Source organism: Falco peregrinus, chromosome 3 (assembly GCF_023634155.1).
Source record: "Falco peregrinus isolate bFalPer1 chromosome 3, bFalPer1.pri, whole genome shotgun sequence".
Classification (NCBI taxonomy): Eukaryota; Metazoa; Chordata; class Aves; order Falconiformes; family Falconidae; genus Falco; species Falco peregrinus.
Window position 1 is genome coordinate 112,873,816 of NC_073723.1, and position 20,742 is coordinate 112,894,557.

Here is a 20,742-nt window from a genome sequence, read left to right on the forward strand (position 1 = left end):
CTTATCGAACAGGATACTTTTATAAATAGGTGCTCTCTTCTGCCTTCTGGCTCCTGAGTCTTCAGGTTGCACCAGTGTCAAATGTTCAAGCTTTGCACTGTAACTGAAAGAATTGGCTTCTGATCACAACAAAATATCTTGTGGCATCTTGTTCCTCTAGGATCCCCAGGGTTGAAAAAAGAAGACGAAATAATGCTAAGTTCACAGTAAATACCATGGAAATGGACAACATTTGAACAAAATCACTGGTTCCTCAACTGATTCCCCACCCCACATGGCAACATTAGGACCAAACGCACCAGTGTCACACCTAAGGGCCTTGTGCAGGCAAAGCTGACAGGTTCCCAACACTGCCTCCTATAAAACCTAGGTTTCTTTCAGCATCTGTTATCCAGTCCAATTTTGCTTAGTATGCAAGAACTGACAACAGCCTGAGGTGATCTGGCTGCAGGGCACACAGGGGCATTTTTCTGAACCAGGCACGCCCTCACATTGCCCCTGCCCCACATCTCTGGTTGGTGAGTTTTTTGCAAGGACGAGGAGGAAAAAGAGAAAGGCTTTATGAAGGGTCAGAGAAAAAAGGCAAAGAAAGAAAAATCCCATAGGATAAAAGAGATGAGAAATTTAAGGTAGTTTTAAAGCAGTTAGTGAAGTCAAGAGCCCAAACTGACCTGAAGTCACAGCAGTGAGAAAGCAAATGGGCTTTTTAAGGACTTAGGCTGAGATTTTCAAAGCCTTCTCAACAACTTGGATTTCATTTCCATTTATTTTATTGGATTGTTACGAAGAAAATCCTGTGGGCTGCTCTGATTCTGGAGGTCTGAATTTGGGAGAGGAGCTAGACTTTGTTTTATTTTTTATTTTTTATTTTTTATATACAGATTTATATAAAGAATCAGCAAAACCAGCCAATCATTTCCATCAGAGAGCCTGAAGGGTCAAGAATTGCAAGCTACAGAGGAATCATTGCAGGGTATAAAAGGGAGTTACAAAGAGACTCCAGAACAGCAGAAGGGTTACTGACATTCATGGTCTTGTGGCTCCTATTGCTTTCCCCTCCTTTTTACCACAACATAAACAGGGTTACATCAGTTTTCCCCTAACTTACCAGACCCCCTGCAGCACCGGGTGGAAACAATGGAGGATTCTACTGTCCTAAGAATCTTCCATCCCATCCTTCCACATCATTATTTCATTACCTGACAACACCTTTATCTGTTCCACAGTGTGAGGCTCTGGAGGCAGTATCCAGCTTCAGAAACACTGCACAGAGCAGGACTGGCAGCTCTACCACGAGACTACATGCTGAGAACTGTCTGTCACATAAGACCATAGCATTTTGTAGGATTTCTCATATTTCATAAGCTCATGGACTTCCTCCACCCCAATTCCAGGCAAAAGAAAAAGCCCACCCCTATGAGCCATGTAGGTTGTTTCCCTTTTCAGTAGGAAACAGTAGGAGTAGAAATTAGTTTCTTCTGTTTTCCAGCTCTCGTGAGCTCTAGGTTAGAGAAGACTTGGGGCTTCAGTTCTGTCAGACTATTGACTGCGCAGCAGGTAAAGAAAGCAGTAAGTGAAAAGTAATTGATAGCAGCAGGTAGCTCCAATAAGTTTCTTAATCAATACAATTTATAGCAGAGACAGCTCTAAACACTGAAGCAGGGAAGCCCAGCTTAATATGTTTATAACCTTTCTCATTTCATTTTGTTCATTTTTCCTTCCCTACTTCTTTCAGCAGTGTTCTGTTGAGAACTAATTTCACCATGGACATAACAAGCTCATGCTTCATTCACCATTATCTTAGAAACTCCTTGTAAATTGAATTACCTGTATGGCAAAGGGGAACTGCCCTAGTTCTGCAGGACAGGATGGAGCTCAGACACATGGCCTTGTTCTTAGCAGAAAGCAGTGTTGTTTTTTTCCGTTATTGAATTTAAATTGAGGATAATGAGTGGGAAGCAAATAAAAAAGATCCCCTCCCCAGAACAGTGATAGAGAGGAAACAGCCATTAAACCAAAGGGTTTTCATCAATAACTGGTTCCTTAATCTCCCAGGTGTTGAGAGGGGAGGATGACTTTAGCATTTATGATGTCAGGGGACTGTACATGGATTTCCGACACATATATTGTGTAGCTTTTCTTGCCTTTATTTCCCCACTCATAAATGAGAGATAAAACACATCATTCCCTCGCAGTGGAGAGTTTATTTACCTCACACACATTGAGATCATGCAACAGAAAGTATGTATTATTAAAAGATGTACTCTCTCTGTGCTAAGAAACACCACTCGCAACTGTTCTAACAGGTGACATAAAATACATCAAGCAATTATGGCTTTCTGAAAATGACCAAAGAGCGCATCAAGAAAGATGGGAGACCTTTCCAAGTTTTCCTGATGGATCCAAATTTAAATAGTTTACTGCTCAGAAATAAACATTTCAGCTGCCTATGCCAAGGACCTTTCAGATATCCTGCCAGTACTGTTACTGCATAGACACACACTCATAGTTCTGAATTCTGACAGTCTCTTCTGTTATGGTTTTTGTGTGTGTGTGTTAATGAACATGGTAAGAGCAGCCTCAGGGAGACACATTTGAAAGGTTGGTAGGCAAGGGTAGCTCTAGGTGTTATAAAAGTGTTACTGACATTTTTGCACAGACAGATTAGCACACAGTGAGGAATCGACTGACATTTTCCCCATGGCACAGCACAAAATAAACCACCATGAAATCCCAGAAACACGTGTTATGTGTTGTATCTCCTACCTGAAAGCCACAGGAATATACAGAAGTCCTTTTCCTCATCCTTCTCCAGTATATATGGGTACAGAATCTTTCCCCTTCTCAGCAACTTCTGCTTCCCAATATTATTCCTCTGGAAAAAGATGAGCATTAGATTGGTTATGTGGAGAAAGTAGATACAGAGGAATTTTCTTTGTATCAAAAGTGTTTTTCTTCCTCCTTGTTAGCTGAGATGGGAAATGGAAAAGCTGATTTTCAGCTTGTTCAAAACTTTTCACAGAATCATGGTAAATATATTTCCACACACAGACAAACAAAACCATGTTTTAACCTGAAAACGTCTGGTTTGGTAAATATAAAAAGCTATTATTCCAGATAACCAGATGGAGAATACTATGTAATCATGAGAAGTCCCAATTTGTCAATTACCAACATTTTTCAGGAAAGTTTTAATTAAAGGCCATTTTCCAGTGAGTGAAAAATCCACACTTTTCAACAAAATGCTAAAAATAGCGAGAGTCTTGAGTGAAGTTTTTGGCAAGATGAGTAAACCTCAGTAGAGAGCCTGTTCCATGGGAGATGTCTAATTCTGCTCCAATGACTCAGCAGCCTCAGACATACTTCCAAGCTGCTAGATGATCTTCCAGGGCTATTCTATAAACTTCTTCTTCAGGAACCCTTTTACTATATAAGACAGTTTAGGAAAAAATACAGCCAAAGCTTCAGTCAGTTCCAACTGGGGAATCCAAAACAAGGACATCAGAATTTAAGGTATCAGAAAGTGTCACTTGTCATGATACACAGACTGGGAATTAGCAAGAAGGCAACCTCTAAAAAGCCAGATTCTCTGCTCCTGCAGGATAGAGAGAAGTACACTTGTGGTTAGATGATTGCTTCTGAAGCTCTTTCAGAAGAGGTCACCTCAGTCTTTTTTTCTCTGAGAACCATGGCCGCCTTGAGCTCACTGTGAGGAGGGTTTTTTTGTGGAGGGGGTAACTTTCATGGGACAGGTATTCTTGGGGGAATAAAAGCAAGAAGCCTTTGGTGAGGACCTTAGAGAGTAGTTACAATTCCCCCATGTGCAAAGATCCAGTGCAGAAAGGCCTACATACACTCAAAGCTGCCTTGACAAGCCCTCAGGAGGATGCTGAGAAACTCTTGAGCCTGCTCCTAAACCTTGAGCCGGGAGATTTGTCTTCTTCCCTGGGAGCAGTGCAGAAGTGCTATGTCAGCCACTGCAGAGCTGCAGAAGGTCCTGCGACCCTGGTGGGGAGCTGTCCATACTTCATGCTATATATCAGAACAGAAGTCTTCAAGTAATGTCCAGCTGCAGCAATGCCACGAAGAGATACCGTATTAGGGAGACAATTTCCCTTTCTGTTTAAGGCATTTTAAGTGAATGAGTAATTCATCCTGAATGACTTTGAGCCGAGGCGACTATCCATGTTACCACCCCATTATACATTCCATAAAAAGAGGTGACAGTAATTTATCTCTCTGCTCTTGCCGGGTGGGCTGATGGGGGGATAAATATGCTGCCACCAAACTGGAGCGATGAATCATCCCTCAGAGGAAACAATGATGCTTTTTACTGATATGGCATTTAAGGCTTCCCAGTGGGAGCTGTAGGGAGAGGGACATCAGCCTAAGGCTTCAGGAAAAGAGGGAATACCACGGGCAATGGAGGGCTCAGTTCTCTTTCATCCACACAGGATTACCCAGCAAAGGCATCCGGGCAGAAGAGCCTTTCTCCTGAAAGCAGTGGAGTCTGAAAAGATCACGTGCTTATGTTGCTGTTCGGAGAAAAGGAAAGCAACTATTAAGTTTTATTCTGCTTTATTATTGACTGAACAGTGGGGTTAGGCTGGAGGAGAGGAGCTCCATTAGAAATTCCCCAGAATCACGCTCCTTTCTTGTATAATAAGCTGCATAGCACATGCCAGTTGTTCAGCTGGGAAATGTGAGTGAGAAAGATCTGTCCTGGGAATTAAAGCACAGGTTTACTTAAAGGAGAGGGGACTGCACGGGGGTGCTGCCCAGGCTAGAGGGAAAGCCCACTCCCCTGTCCTTTACACCTATGCCCACTTAGGCAAACCCGAGCCTTGCACAGGAGGGGATCATTAGCTCTGCCAACATGAGGCTTTTAGGATAATCTGAAATCACCAAGGGTGGATCAATTAGGGCCAAGTCTGAGGAGTGAGGGCTTCCTTTCCTTAAACAACTCTATGTCCTGCCATTCCTGCAGTCCATTATGGGGTTACCCCATATGTTTATGGCCATATAGAGAGCTGCTGCCAAGCTACACCAAGCCGAAGGCAGTCAAGTGCTTGATCTTCGTGCCACAAGCTACACACCCTGGCTGAAAGTTTTCTCCCCTTGCTGCAATCCCTCTGCATGTACTCCTACCTCTGCCCTCAAAAATACCTCATGCTATCCCAGAAGTCCTCTGCAGCCAGATGCACCCACAAGCGCTGGAGCAAATGAAACATTTTCTTGTGAACATATTGTGCTGTGCACATCCACGCCTTTATTGCCTTCACCTGCACACTTTGTTTTGCTACCTCTGTCCTCCCCACTGCTCCTGGCCTGCAAGGGGCTGATACAGCATGTAAATGTGCTACAAAGACACATCCTCCCCACCCCCGTGCTGGCTGTGGGGAACATAAAATACAGCAGAGATTGCTGCTATTTTATTATTTATGAAGCTTTGGTTATTTCGTATATAAATAATCCATGACTGCAAAGTGTTGCTGGCACTGTAATTGAATATTCATGAGGTATTTTTGTTGAGAATTTTCACCATCATTTGAAACCCAGACACAAAAATAAAAATCATCACAATAAAAATTTCATCTGTCATTTCACAGTTTCAGCCTCTGAGAAACAAACCCTCTCTTTCTTCCACCCTGAGGATTTTCTGTGTGGGGGACGAGGAAAAAAACAGTAGGGTTAATCTGGAAGGCAGGTTCATGCTGTATTGGAAAGAAGCAGGGACGTCTTGCATATAGCTCTGCCTACTGTCTCTTTTAACATTGTCAGGATGCTTCATCTGGGGATGTATGCTGTCTGCATGGCGTACATGTGAATTCTCTCACTCCCTCCTAGAAATATTTCTCTTTTCAGGTTTAATCCTGGCCAGAACCTTGACAGAAGCACCCAAGTGGGATCACTCAGCATGGAAAATGGAAGCATGTTGCTGCCACCCTGTGGAAAATGGTGGCCCCCAATTGTTGGGGACCACTCAAGGTTCACAAAGCTACAGCTGGTATGGTGGTTAAAGTGATTTGTGAAGCTGTCATTACCCTGATGAGACCCAGGGGTAAAGAAACAGGGGAATTTCTATTAAACAATTGTAGGATTTTCAATGAAGATATTTGGGCACTTTCAGGAATGATTGATGGTGTCTGTGCTATACCCATGGTGCACAGGGGGCACATGCATCAAGAGGATGAAGTACTACTGCTGCAGAGGCTCCCAAGGACAGCTTTGGCAAATTCCTGGACACATGCAATGACCAAGCATCTCTTACATCCTGGGATAGTCCAATGTGCAGCTTCACCTGCTTGCCTTGCTGGGATTCCCCTTTTTTTCCTCCTAAAACTCTCTTCACTGCGCCCTTCAGTTCCTCCAACTCCATATAAAAAAAGGCCAAGGAGGACTAACCAAGATAGCAGTGCTACCCAAATATGCCCTTCGCCTTCTTTCTATCCACAACTTCTGTGAGGAGGCTCTGCAGCTGCCTGAACGTGCATCACCCTGGCCTCCTTATCATCCACTGTCCCAGTTCTCCTCTACAACTTCTTCAGACCACAGCTCCTTCCTTTTCAGTTTTGTGAAGCACTGGATGCACAGAAAGGAAACAGCAGTAGGAGGAACAGCATGTTCCCAGCCCTTCTAACACAGCCTCCTTAAACCCAGACGGACATATGAGAGCCTGGCAGTCACATCTGAGATCCACATCCACCCCAATCTGCCACTGTCCACATGCAAGTGGTATACGTGGAGCTATGTCACACCAGCACATCGCAAACGGGGCCAGAGCTCTCAGAGCACCTAGCCTTCCAAGAGTGATTTATGGGCCCTGTCAATCCAGCAGACTGAACTGCAGAGACAGCTGGAGCGTGCAGCAAAGAGAGCAGCAATCCATCACCACTGGGTAGGAGTCACCCAGGAATCCATCAAGAGCTTCATCATGGTGACATCTTTTCAGAGGCAGAAAGTGAAACAAAGGAAAATGATGGAGATAGAGTGAGCCTAGAGTGGAAAATCCACGCAGGATTTCTCAGAACTTCAGAATTACAGAAGTAAAACAAGATGAAAGACATGAAAAATATTTTTTGTGTTTGTAGTGACAACTTACAAACTACAATGCCTCACATAGCTGAGCAGGGCTTTCTGGTGTCAGCCATACCAGCAGCAACCAGAAATTGCTTTCCCATTTGCTAGTTAGAGTTTTGTGGTAGGTTTTAATCACTTCCAGGTGTGATGACTGGATAGTTTTGATGGCAAGGGCATTTTATTGTTAGGGAACTGCCACTGGCAGAAGAAATCAACCCCAGAGCTCCACTACAGAGGAGAGAGGTGATGCCCTGTACTTGAAGAAATATAAAGCAAACTGCAGCATTTCACTATATGGCACTAGTTCATATTCTAACTTAGAGGTGACTCCTCAGCAGGAGCCAACCTGCTCCTCTGAAAAGGCCAGGCACATAGATACACGTACCCACCCCAGACCAACAAGCACGTAGGCATGTACCAAGCCACAAGACACACAAGATACTTCCACAAGGCCCATATATACGCACAAGTCCAGAAAAATATATGTATAACAGCTTAGCACACACAAAGGAAAGGGGCGCACACTGAGATGTAAGCGTGTTTGGAATCTATAAGTATGGCAGGAATATAGAAAGTAAACTCAAAAGATGCACAGAGACACGCACTCCCCTGTGCAGTGTCACGATGAATACAAGAGCATATGTTGTCTGTCTTTGACCTACAACTCAATAATAAGAGATATGTCAAGTTCCCCAGTAACACAACTTTTCTCCATCCTCAAACTCCATAAAAAAACAGAGAAAGTGATTTCTCCTAATTGTGTGTTAGACACCAGGGAAAGAGGTAAAGAAAAGAAGTGAGCATCTGCTCTTGGAGGAAAAAAAAACAATTTACCTTTGAATAGGGAGCAGCAGAATAAAGCGCATTGTTTCTTTTTGCTCCAGGGACAGACACCGATGTTGTCTTGAGTCATGCTGATTACAGGTTAAGCATGTGCTCCCAAAGCTCTGGAAAGATGGAGGATGTGTTGGGACCTCTCAGAACAGTATAAATCAGCTGAAAATTTGGGGAAAAAAAATAATCAAATGAACAAAAGGATTCAGAAGCTGGGAGTAGGGACAACAAATGTATTTGGGCACCACAAGGTAGATAAGACTCAGTAAGTGCAAGAGAGATGGGGATGCGGGCCAGGGAAAGCATCCTGTGGAAAGAAAGCAGAGGTGGAAATGAGCTGCAGCACCCAGAAAGACTGCATAGGAGAAGAGTGAGTACCTGGGACTGTGAAGGAGAGGTTACAGGCCTCCTGACCTACACTTATTTCTGATATGTATCTCTTCTGGGGTCCTTTACTTGCCTCCAGAAGATCCTTTCCCTAGCTAAGACATCCATGCAGACAGTACGTATTTACCCACCCTGAGAAAAAGCCAAGAGTATAGTACCTGAGAAGACATGAGAGTATGGGGACAATACGATTTCCAGTGTCACAGGAACTGCTTTTACAGCACAAGGCAGGCTCAGTTATATCTAGCTTACCTCCAGCAGATTCTCTGGTGCCGTCTGAGTCACGGGACTATGTGGAACCATTTGAGTTTATGATCCTTTTATCTCTCTGACCAAGGGATCATACGCTGCTTGTCCCAAGAAGAATAATGAAGCCTCATACATCACATATCCCCCAAAGGACTTAATTTGCCTTAATCTAAGGGGAGGATTTACCTCCTGTCTCCAGCTCTTTTACTATCCATTTGTTGCTCCATCTGCAGCACAGATCATAAAGAAATTTTTTTATTTTTTAAGTCAACCTTTGCTTGGTTTTCATTAAGGCCTTACACTAAGTCCCAGGCTGCTCACAGCTCAGAGAAATACAGTAAGACAGACGCACTGAAGGCTAGATGGCCTTGTCCTCCCTTTTAACAGTGTACTGCAAGGACAAGGGGATGTCTGGCTCATAACCAGAAAAATGAAATGATGGGTCAAGAGAAAGGCAGCATTGACACTCACCCCTCCCTCAGACCCATGCTTGCTCTGAAATATGATGTTCTGACAAACAAGAATGGTTCTGGTTTGGTGAAATACTGCTATTCACACTGCAGTAGCATTAGCCAGTAAGCCAAGACTCCTCTGTGCTACCTAAGGTGCAAAGATATACCAAGAAGATTGCCCCTGTACCAGAGAACACATCCAATGTTCTCAGCTTGTTTTAAAGATGTGAGGCACACACAGTCTATTACTGTTGTGGGCTGTGGCTACTGAATTCTGCTTCTGGATCTTTCACTGATCCACAGCCTGGCCTTGAGCATTTCTTCACTTGTCTTTGCTTCTCTTTCCTCATCTGCAAATTGGAGCCTTACAATTCAGTATAGTGGATTATTTTAAAGGGTCTAGGTGACATAATAGTACAACTCAGCATGTAAAGGGGGCTCTAGAGGGTTAAATAAGACACTGCTTTCTCTGCTTTTTTAACAGCTGTGTGCTAGCAAGGCAGAATACGTGTCTGGGAAGCATGCAACCCTTCAGTGCAGTTGCCCCAGCTCCTTTACCAACTATGCATATACATATATGTGGTGTTGTCTCCTAAAGCACTCCTGCTTTATTTTCTTCCCTTGCTGTTCTCGCTGAGCTAGAAACTGGCACTGAACTGAAAGTAATTTCCTTTCATTTTAAATAAATAATAATTTAACAATGTATGCTGCTGAATTCATTCTTGCATCAAAGGGGAGATGATTGCACTTCCCAGCCCGGAAAGACAGAGGGGAGGAAGACATGGCTTTATAATTAAATTTGCTTTTCCTCCTTTCATTGTGAATCTCATTAAAAGGGGGGGGAAGGGGGGAAAGAGTGAAAAAAAGGCAAAAGAGAAAAGCACACACAGAGACTTGTGTCTCAGCCCTAGGAAAAATGAAAAACTCCCTTGTGTTTGTCTCTTGCTGCTACTTCCATATAACTACAAGGATAACATGGCTAAGGGGACCCTTTCAGTTCTGCGTGGGTGCCCAGCACAGCAAGAAAAAGTAGAGCCATTTCAGTTGCTGCTTGGGAGAAGAGCAGAGAGCTGAAACCTCTCGAAGTTGCCAGGGATTTTCTTTGACATCTCATACACATAATATGTGATTAGGGGCACTATTCACATGTGGCAGAGGCAAAGTGCCACAGCAAAGGGTGTTTAGGGTTACTACACAATTCATCAGTTAGCTGCGCTGATGTGGCAGCTGCTTTCTGTCTGGGGGCTGTCTTATATACATACCCAGGCTGATCAGAAGCCCCTCAATTCACACTCAAGTACAAATTACTTTGGCATTGAACCCCATTGTATTGTGACCTCTCTAAACCCAGGCACTGACATTTCTTGTTAGCTATGGCATAGCAGGGCTGTAGGAGCACCCTCACACCTCTGACCAGCCTCCCCAGGTTCTGATCCAGGTGTGCCCTGGGGCCGGGACCTTGGAAGTCTGCCTGAATCCTGCGCTGCCTGCCCAAAGGGAACATCCTCAGGGGCTGGAGATTACTCACCTTTAGAGAAACTCACTGCATCGGGAACATCAGGAAACACTCTTGTTCCATCAGTGCAAACAAGCACATTGCAACTCTCTCCATAATGAGGCTATGCTCACAGCCATCTTTCCCTGTGGAAAAATAAATGATTCAGCGTAAGGAGGCTTTGCTGAGTTTACTTTATGAGAATGACAAAAATGTTTTCCTTAATAAAAGAAAAGCTGTTGAAGCTATAGTACTTAGATACTGCCCAGGTTAACTCCTTCAGAACAACCTTTGATCCCTGCTTAGGGTGATCTTTCTCATTGCCCAAGTGCTGCACAGGCTTACATTCTCTGCACTGTGTCCACACATGCATTAATCCCATGAATGGACATCCCTTGACCTTGCAGGCAGCTTGCTTTCAGCGTGGACTTTGGTTCAAGAATTGTCCAAATCCTGTGAATTTCTCTTCTCTGCTCCTTCTTCTTTAGTACAGGAAAGGTTTTTCTCTTTGCATCTTCACTATTTAGTATGGCATAAGGGGTGGAAGAAATCACCTTCAGCTTTCCTCACCATCTGCATCTGAATTGCTCCAGTGGGATTTGGGCTGCATTCCAAATTTTTCCATTTGTAGTGGATCTGGGACAGAGGGAGGACAAGCAAGCTGACCGTGACATGTCTGAGTGAGTAAGACTCCAGAGCAGCTAGCTTCTGGGACCTTACTGTTCTGGCTACTCTAGTTATGGCTGTCTAGGGCTGCTGAGCACCCTCCCTCATATAGTGCTTCGATTTACCTGACAATCTGCAGCATGGCCTACTAAAAACAAACAGCTCTCCTACAGGCAAAATTTAAAACAGGGAAATAATAAAAAATAGAAAAGTGGCATTACTGTGCATTATAAAATAATGAAACCGGTTTTTTCAATTTGTTTCCACCCCAGATAGTGTGGCAGTGATCAGCACTCTACAAAAGATGCTTCTTCCACATCCTGGCATATGTTATTACTGTTATTAATAGCAAGCCGTTCCCAGGGGCAGCACTCTGTACAGGTACATTTATTTCCTTCACAGCCCTGTCACCCCCTTGCTGGTGCTCCAGCTCCCTACAGCACACCCCACTATGAGGCAAGGAAGGCAGATGGAAAGTTAGGTACCACCCTACCACACTCCAGACACAGTTCAGCCTCATTCTGTCACTCAGAATGTGCCTGTTGTTAGTTTTATATCATCATAATTGCATTACCTGTGTCTCGTACCACTGTTATTTCCCAGTTGTTACTCCTAAATCAAAACTGCCCTTTGGAGAGACAAATACTTGGACACTGCCTCCTTCCCTCTGAGCCAGGAGGAATGGGAGTGATCAACTTGCTACTTAGTAACAAGGCAAACTCTCCTAGTTTGTTTTGCTGTTTTCAAGTGCAGACTTACGCCTTCTGCCCTCTGAACAGGATTTGACATGTCCCTTTCACGGGACACTATTTCTCAGGAGGGCTGCCATAAACAGGTACATGCTTGAGTGTTACTGTGACCATATCACCAGCCTTAGGTTCCCAGTTACTCCCTCACAGCAAGCCGTGGCATTCAGGCATGTGAGCAAGTTTGCAACTGGGACTTAACAACGTAACATGCAAAAACTGAGCTGGAATAACCACCCTCTGGCCAGCCAAGGTGAGATAAAATGGACAAGCAAGTCAATGTGTGTCTCTGTTTCTCCACTTGTCCACTGTCTGTCTTACCTACCTCAACCACAAGCTCTCTGGGGAAGCGACAATGTCTCTCAGTATCTATAGAGCAGGAGCCTGCCCTTTGGGATTCCATGTACTGTCACAGTAGAAATCACAGTGATAATCCAGCCTCAACTCCTGGCAAAACAAGAGCAAGGGAAGCATTTTCAGAGAAACTCCCCACCTTAGGGAGTTCTTAGACTGGATTCAAAATACACAAGGTGAGTTCTCTCCTGAGACAGCCCTTGCACTGAGCTCCCTCCTTTGCCTAATTTGTAGCAACTTCTGTGAGTCACATTTGCCTTTCCTAGGCAGCACGAAGCTCTGGGCAGTCACTGAAGTGCTACACCAACTCCCTGTCAGCAATGCAATCCAGAATTTGTGAAGCACTGGAAAATTCAATACAATTGGGAAGCTTAGCTCTTCTTTGCCTGCTGGCCATGTTCATCACCAGCACAAGGTAACAATGTAGAGCCATTCAATAACACAGCTCATTAGGCTTCTGACAACAGATGATGGAACTCAGGCCTCGAACCTACAGCCTCACGAGTCTGTCTGGGCAATTTCAGGCCAGGTATGTTACACTTACCAGCATGTGAGGAATGCATGTCTGGCAGAAGATCCAAAGGGAAATGCCCTGGGAAAATCATGCAGGAATTGCCCTGAGGGAACAAGACAGAATGCTCAGAAAAGCGCTTGGAAAATAGTTTACATGAAGCAGGTAGAGATGACCTAGAGGAGACAGTTTCTTTGGCTTCCCAATGTCAAGAAAGCAGACAGCACTCAGTTTTGTTAGGGAGACTCCAGAACAACCTCCTCTAGCTGGTCTGTTTGAGATTCCAGCCTCTCTCCTTGCCCCTTGATCTTGACCTTAGGCTTCTAGGGTGCTTCAAATACTAACAGTCAGTGAGAAACAAAGCCATAATGGACTGCCAACATCCAGTTAGGGACACCCTGCAGCTGCGTTGAAAGAGTCTCACTAGCTGCAAGCTTAGAAGTGGTTTTGACATGGAGAAAGACCAGTCCTTGCAGCAGTCAGCAGAAGAAAACAAGTACCAGGACCTACAAGGCACAGCTCTCCTGGTGGGACCATCATGCCATAGAAAAGCCTGGAGGAATGAAAGTCACCAATAAAACAAGGAGTAAAATCCTAATGCCTTTGAAGTCAGTGACCAACCTACCATTCAATTTAATGAGCTGTGGGACTTTAGCCACAGCCTCTCTACACACCCACCCTTTATAACGCTATAAGAAGGCAGATGTGATATGGAAGCAAGAGCAAAGCTTCTAGCTGTTGCAGCCAAAAGGAAACATTTTGATCATTAACGCGTTTAACAGTCTTTTACCTAGCGCAAGCTAGAAAACTGACCATCTCTGTGACAAGCCTACCCACCTAAGATATCATACACTTTTTGGAAAGACTCCTGGATTCAAAGACTTCTACTAACAGACAACCCACAACAACCCTAGACAAGCTTTTCCAATACCCAATTATTGCATTGTTTAAATTTTATTTCCAGCCTAAGTGAGTCAGACTAAACGCACTTCCAGCTATGCGGTCTCCAGGCACTGGATCTCACTGTGGCCACTGTCTGCTAGATTAATGAGCCTTCTATTATCAGAAATCTTTTCCTTGTACTTAAAGACTGTAATCAAGTCACCTCTTTAGCTTCCTTTGTATAAACCAGATGCAACTTCTTGGGACTGTCACATTTCACAGAGTTGCATAAAGACAAATATACACAAGTTGTGACTCTACCATGATGGAAAACAGAATTTCCAGAAGTGCAGTCATTATGCTGTTCACTGGATTTATCTGCACTGGACATAAAATTTTGATAAAAATTCACTGGCTTGAGCAGCTATTCCTTTGCTGCTAGCCAGGTAAGTCAGAACGATTTCAATTGAAGAGCACAGAAGTGTGTAAATGTTCATGTTGACTCCTCTTAGTGCTTGTGCGTGCAGCCTCAAATTACTTAAAAACCTCTGGACCAGCAAAATGCACCTGCTTAAATATTTGGAAAAAGAAGTATCAAGGGCAAACTAAGGTTTCCCCTATCATTCTTCTGCTTCAAACAGGAGTGGCAATATGATTTTGGCAGAACATGCAAACAAACACAGTGCCCACAACAGGTTCATATTTTCAACAGAGCTCAGCACCTGGGTGAATCCAGGCTACTCTTTGGAAAATCATGCATTAACAAGTTAGTTGAAATCATACAGTTTAATCATAGTGCTTGTTTGCAATATGCAGCCTGCTATTCCATTCTCAGTCCAGCTCTTTGACTGTTGCCACAGTTTTCAGTTAGTTATTCACATTTTCCCCTTGACATCTTTTAGCAATGTGGTGACTTAATTCTCTTCTCCCTCCACTTCATAAGAGCTCATAAAGCAGCACAATGGGCAAAAGATCTGAAATACATTAACAAATATAGTAACGCAGCTGAACCAGAAGAATCAGAAATAACTCAGTTTGGTTCTTGCCTGGCCGGTCCTGGCTTTCTTATTCTCTACACAAACATACTTCCCTCAGCTGGAAATCAGCATTCCTTTCAAATGTTTTCACACTCTAAAATTGTTTCTAAATGTGCATATTAGGTGTGGAACAACTTACTAAGTCAATCTATGCAAGCTAACATTCATCTCAGCAAAAGCCTATTATACTTAAAATGCCTTCTCTTTCACTTCTCAGGACCATAAAACTCAGAAGCACTAATGAAACCAGCATGCTGACACTTTACCTGGAACTAGAAAGATCAGGGTGTCAAAGACAGGAAAAAAACCATACATCTTAGTTGGAGAGGCACATTTGTGCAAGTTTAGCAAGACCTTATGCCCTTCTCAGCTGCTCAAACAGCAATATAACATTTCCCTAGGAAAAGATGCAGAGATATTGCTTTGATTCAGCTTTGTACACCAGAAAATGTTTGGAGGGAGGACTGTGAAAACAGTATTTGTTTGATCTGAAAAAGAAAACAAAGTGGTGTTTTGAGGAAAGTTCTGAATATAACTGCATCCAAAAAAGCTAAGTCTGTCATGCTGGGCCTCACCTGAGGGTCAGTTTGGAGAATCTAATAAACTCTGTGACTGACAGCAAGGTCTAACAGGGACACTTTGGGTTTCCAGGACAATTCTGATGGTGACAGAGCAGGTCACCTTCAGTGTGCAAGGAAGATGACAGCGCTCCAACCTTTGCCAAGGCATTCTGTTTTTTCACACCCCTCACTGGTATGGCTATCTGGTAAAACATTACCTTTAGATCTGGGGCAGAACACTGATTTTCAACTGCCTGTCAAGGACACAGAACTATGATAGCCAGGAGTTTGTTTGAAAGCACTCAGCTGCAAAATGAGAAGGGGGGACAATGACGTACGTATGTTAATTTTAGGCATTATTTTAATCCATATCTGAGACAGAATTGACTCACACTCCTGGAAAGACGCACACACAGCACTGACCAGGGAGGAAGGAGCCAGTAGCCCTTGTCTTGCCCACTTACCAACATACAAACTTCCAACAGTGAAAGGGCTTTGGTCAAGCTATGCAATGTGTGAAGACCCATCAGGAAATGTCTGACAGGTTTAAACGTGTTCCTGGATTGTAACTGTCAAGCAAGGAGTAAAGAGATTTTAGCAATTTAGTTTGGGCAGAGAAGCAAGAAGGCAGGTTTCAAAAGGGTTTGGACAGTTGAAAGGTAGGTAGGTGTGCTTGGGACACTTTCAGGATGCTAGGGACTGGGCTGGGGGTATGTTCCAGGCTGGATATGCACATATTGGGGACTGGGGACTGCTGGTGGGCTGCTGTCTCTGTGGTGGCAATAAGACAGTCTGAACTGCCTAGCTGGCAGCCCCCATCATCAAGGGGAGCACAGGATGCTCCCTGTGGGATATACAGCACCAGAACCATGTGTATCCCGCTCAGATCAGTGCAGGTATTCCAGGGGAGAGAAGGGTTTTAGGAAGAGCTTTATTTAGTCCATGCCACTGCATTGCAGTAAGTATGCAGAAACCCAGCAACCCCAACAGGGGAAGAAATGAATTTGTCTGGCCCCAACCCAGTCCCATCCAACTTTCCCCAAAACTGCAGCTCAGAAATCCAGTCTAGCTGGTAAGCCTCTCCTTTCCTCCTGTCCTCTTTCTACCTACATGTTTTCCAGGGATGGTCTAACAGGGGCAGAGAATAAATCAGGTGCTATATCAGAGTATTCTATCCCTGACTGTGTAAAGAGCAGCTTTTGTGACTTCCTGATGTGATTTACCATACAATGACAACCTTTAATGTCCACCGGTGTTATAATCTACTTTATCTTAATACAATCTTCCCCTGCTGAACCCTCCAGAGTCTTAACAGCTATTTTCAATGGAGGTTTTTTTATTATTATGACTTGATACTGTGATTACTGTCGCACTCCTGCTCTTTGTAGAAGGGGAAATTAATAAGTTTTTTCTTAAGCACTTTGCACAAGAGCTGAATACCAATCAGCCCCCAAGCTGGGTTCCTGTGCCTGCTGGAGTCAGTTATGAACCTTTGCTCTGACTTTCCAAGACACAGCAGTTTTCAGATCAACAGCATATCAGCACATACGGCCCTGTTCCACTTCCTATAGACTCTTGCTGTGGGGAGAAAAAGTGACAGGCACTGAGGGGGGGAATATGTGGCCTTTCCTCTACTCTTTTATGGCTGTCCCATTTGTAGTTATCTCCACAGGAATGTCCCTGTATCAGGGCATTCGGACTTACCATGCTTTGGAAAGGAGGGTTAAAGCGCTGCCATTTATACAAGTTATCCTTCCCCTTTGCCATCCTTGCTTAGCCTCCCCACCTCCTCTCGGAGCTCACTGCAGCTTCCTTTCTCTTCAGGAAATCATTGCACTAGGCTATACCACATCTCACTGCTCAAATAGTGACAATGTTGCGCTCTCCCTGCAGTGCCCAACACATTCCACTTGATGAGGGTCAGGCTGCAAAATCCTTACGAATTACTGAGCCCTGCCAGTTAAATTCTAACACAGGCAGAAGAGGTTTTGCCTCTGCACACAGAAGCTGTTCTTGTTCAGGATGGATACCGCTCAGTTCAATGCCTGGTCCTTTCCTTCCCCTTCTGCCCTCACTGGAAGAGGAGTCAGAACCCTCTGCTGTCCTTTAACTATTCTGGTGAATAGCATGTTCTGCGTGTCCTGGTCTCCACAAGCTAGCAGTGATCCACTCCAGAGCATTTGTATAAACAAGCCATGAAAGTAGGGCTTACGCTCAAGATGCCACTTCTACCATGATTATATCTATTTCTTCCACTACTAAGGGTGTGTTTGGTCTGTCACTGAAGTATTTCACTGCTAAAGATGGCTGGCTGGCACAATTCCCCAGTAGGACACCGCAATGATTGAAAGACAGTCATTGCGTGTGTGCCTTGGGTTAGGCTGTTCCCACTTTGCACCTTATCTTACTGCTAGCTATGATACAAAAAGCTTTCCTTCTGCTGTGTAGCATTTCACACCTTATTTGGACAAGTATAATGAGCACATAAGGATGAGGATATGAAGGGGAATACACTTGGGCTCTCATTTTTTAGTTTTTTCCTTCTCAACATAGGCCTCAAAGGCATAAGCTGGGTCCTACAACAGCAGATGCACATGGAACAGATGTTTAACTCTGAAGGCTTTCACAAAATAGATACCTAGCCTGCCTAAGTGCAACCAGCCTAAACAAAACTTCCCAGCTCCCTCTAAAAAAGTACCTATGGTACAAAAGTCTAGATTCCACTAGCTGTAAAATCCTACAGGAAGAGATCAGGGCACAATCTGGGCATTGCCTGTGCCTAGGCTCTTGGGGATGATATTATAGCCTTTCTCTGTCCCTTTCTGGTTCTTTCAGGACTACCGAGCCCTCATTTCCCAGCTAGCTGACTGCTAAGGCTGCAGCATAAGCACTGGCTGCGTGAGCAGCCAGGCTCAGAGCCCAAGCTGCAGAGCTAGTGCCAGTATTGATCAGGAAAACTGAAAAAAAGTAAAAAAACTCAGTAATTACTCAACTTGATGGATGCCAGTAGGTTTGTTTGCTTCCTGCAAAGATGCCAATAGCCTAATGGAGCAAACATTGCCATTACAAAATAAAACCATACAGGTAATTAAAAAACTCCTGGTAGAAGTACAAACAAGAACATTATCTATTAACTGTTTCAGTGGAGCAAGAGGGAATGGGTACTGAAGATTCTGCTTCATTTGAGGGGGGATAAGAGCTGAGCCAGTAAGGAATGACATACAGTTCAACATCATCCTCTTTTCTGCCACAAAATATCCCCTTGGATATCATAGCATTCTTAAAGATCTCAGCTGAAATTAGGGCCCTTCTGCACTGTGTGTTTGTTCTATATCAATACCTCAAGAGACTTTATCTAAAAAGAGAGAAAAAATGGGGAGGAAAGGATTGTCCTATTTTGCAAAGGAGAAGTAGAGACACAGGAGTTGCCCTCTGTCTCACCAGTCACTTCCAGAAGTCACACCAGTCACACCAGAAGCGCACAGAAACCTGCTTTCCTAATGTCTGATCCAATGCCCTGCCAGCTCAAGAGTGGAGCGGAGGCCGCATCTGAGCACGCTGACAGATAAACTCTTGGAGAGAAAGTAGGTGGCAGTAGTCAGTGACAGGCTTTGCTGGCTATCTCAGATTTATCTGACTTGGAGTTATGAGGGAGAGGAGGGGCAGTTATGGAATAAACAGTCTAAAACTGTGGGCTAAGCACAAGGTTCAGAGGGGATCTTGCACCATCTCCTCTACTGCACACACTAGTAGCAAAGAGCCCGCTCACAAGCAAGCCTAGAAAATACAGAAGAAGGAAAGTGCATAAGGTGAGAGACAAACTACTACAGTCCCCTGTTGCAATGGCCTGTGGGTGGTTTCAGATTCCCTTTTTTTATGGTTAGAACTAGCAGCCAAAGAGGCAGCTGAAGAATTCAACAAACTTTCTGGCAAGCTGACAGTTCATTGAGTATGTAACCTGGTGGCATGCAATGCAGCTGGTACAGAATAGGGCACACAGCAACGGCTCTGCAGAGAAGGAATACTCTGCCTGGGGTGCCCCAGCAGCACAACACGCTGGCTCTGAATGGCTCAGCGAGGACAAGCCAGGCTGCCCGGATCACAATTCTTAGGATATTCATAACTGGAGTAATATCCTTTCTTTCTACAAGGGCTTTTCTCCAGAAGCAATGACTCTCCAGGTGCCTTGCAGAGTACATCAGACACCTTTTTGCTCATTACTGATACACACTCTCCACCTTAATAAGCATCTGACACTGGTCCACTGATAGGGGTAGGAAGCAGGGAGCGACAAATCCTATTTAAATATATTAAGCCACACCAGTGGCTGACAGCATAATAGCTTCATACAGCTCTCACTGAAGCCAGAAAAACCTAAGTACAGGCTTTAATGAGATTTTGGTTTGGCTGGGAAGTCACAGATTTCTGACAACTCTTTGCTAATATGTTGTAAATAACTCAGATTTCCTTCCTCTAGTGTACCTGAAAAATATCATCTTCCCATCAAGGATCACGAACAAGCAACTGTGACCTTCATGTGCATCAATATTAAAGGGCAACTGCTCTGGCCAGAAGCTTAAGAGGAGATTTTGGAAAAAAGGTCGAACACCTATGCCACGTACAGCACAGATTAGACAAGATTTAAGTTAGAAAGCAGCATTCAGTGGCTAAGGGGGCACAGCTACATCCTGCTATTCCTTCTGTCAACAATCAGTTGGGAGGCTTTGGCTGACCTTCCTCTGCCTCAGTTTCCCCTCAATCACAGCGCAATTAATTTGTTAATGCTTCTGCAGCATTAAGGTTTAACAGACAGTACAATGGGCATGTGAACTATTTCTTTGCCAGACACAGACCCTGATGCAAATTACTGACATGAGCATAGATCACAACAAAAAGTGAGACTGGATAAGTAATGGGAAGAGGCAGAGATATACAGATTAAAGCTTCGTCAGTTGAGTGACTCACTAGAATCATAGTAGTCACTAGGGCTTAAGCATGGTTTATTTATAGCTGCTGTTAAACACAAAGTTGCTAGATCTCAGAATGACAGCTGGGAGAGGGAATGTGGATATTTTATCATTTTACCTCTGGGGAATGTTTCTTGCTCACAGGAAGCAATAATTAAGTCAACAATTAAAGCCACAAAGATTCTCAAAACATAGACAATGGTGCATTGTATCTGACCTCTTCTGCCTTGCTTACAGAGTGCAGAAGTGATCTTGCTGATCTAAGAAACTTAACTGTCTGGTGGATGGAAGTCATAGCCAAACAAACCTGGGTAGTGGGAAGAAATCAGAAAAGCAGCCAGGCTGTCCTGGAGAGATAGGGATGTGCAGGGACTATATCACCTTTGAATCAGATCACCTGGGCCCCAATCATCTTTGGAGGCTTTGACATTACAAAAAACTGTAATTATTTTTTCAGATTGGACATCAACAGGGATAGCATGAAACTGCCCTGATGTAAGCAATTCCTTCCAATATTGCTCC

General features: G+C 44.0%; 2 protein-coding genes across 4 annotated transcripts in view; both read right to left on the minus strand.

Moving 5' to 3' along the window:
- DISP3 (dispatched RND transporter family member 3) overlaps positions 1 to 8,050 on the minus strand; it is a 162,310-nt gene extending 154,260 nt beyond the window's left edge. For all 3 annotated transcript variants that reach the window (XM_055799171.1, XM_055799168.1, XM_027787967.2), the window contains exons 1-2: positions 7,915 to 8,050; positions 2,767 to 2,875 (exon numbers count right to left, since the gene is read on the minus strand). In XM_055799171.1, the coding sequence (XP_055655146.1) occupies positions 2,767 to 2,805 (39 nt within the window). In that variant the 5' untranslated portion in view covers positions 2,806 to 2,875; positions 7,915 to 8,050. The remainder of the gene's footprint in view (positions 1 to 2,766; positions 2,876 to 7,914) is intronic.
- Positions 7,952 to 20,742, minus strand: part of UBIAD1 (UbiA prenyltransferase domain containing 1) — a 38,763-nt gene continuing 25,972 nt past the window's right edge. The window contains exons 4-6 of the mRNA XM_055799178.1: positions 12,808 to 12,880; positions 10,531 to 10,643; positions 7,952 to 8,076 (exon numbers count right to left, since the gene is read on the minus strand). Of these exons, the coding sequence (XP_055655153.1) occupies positions 10,543 to 10,643; positions 12,808 to 12,880 (174 nt within the window). The 3' untranslated portion in view covers positions 7,952 to 8,076; positions 10,531 to 10,542. The remainder of the gene's footprint in view (positions 8,077 to 10,530; positions 10,644 to 12,807; positions 12,881 to 20,742) is intronic.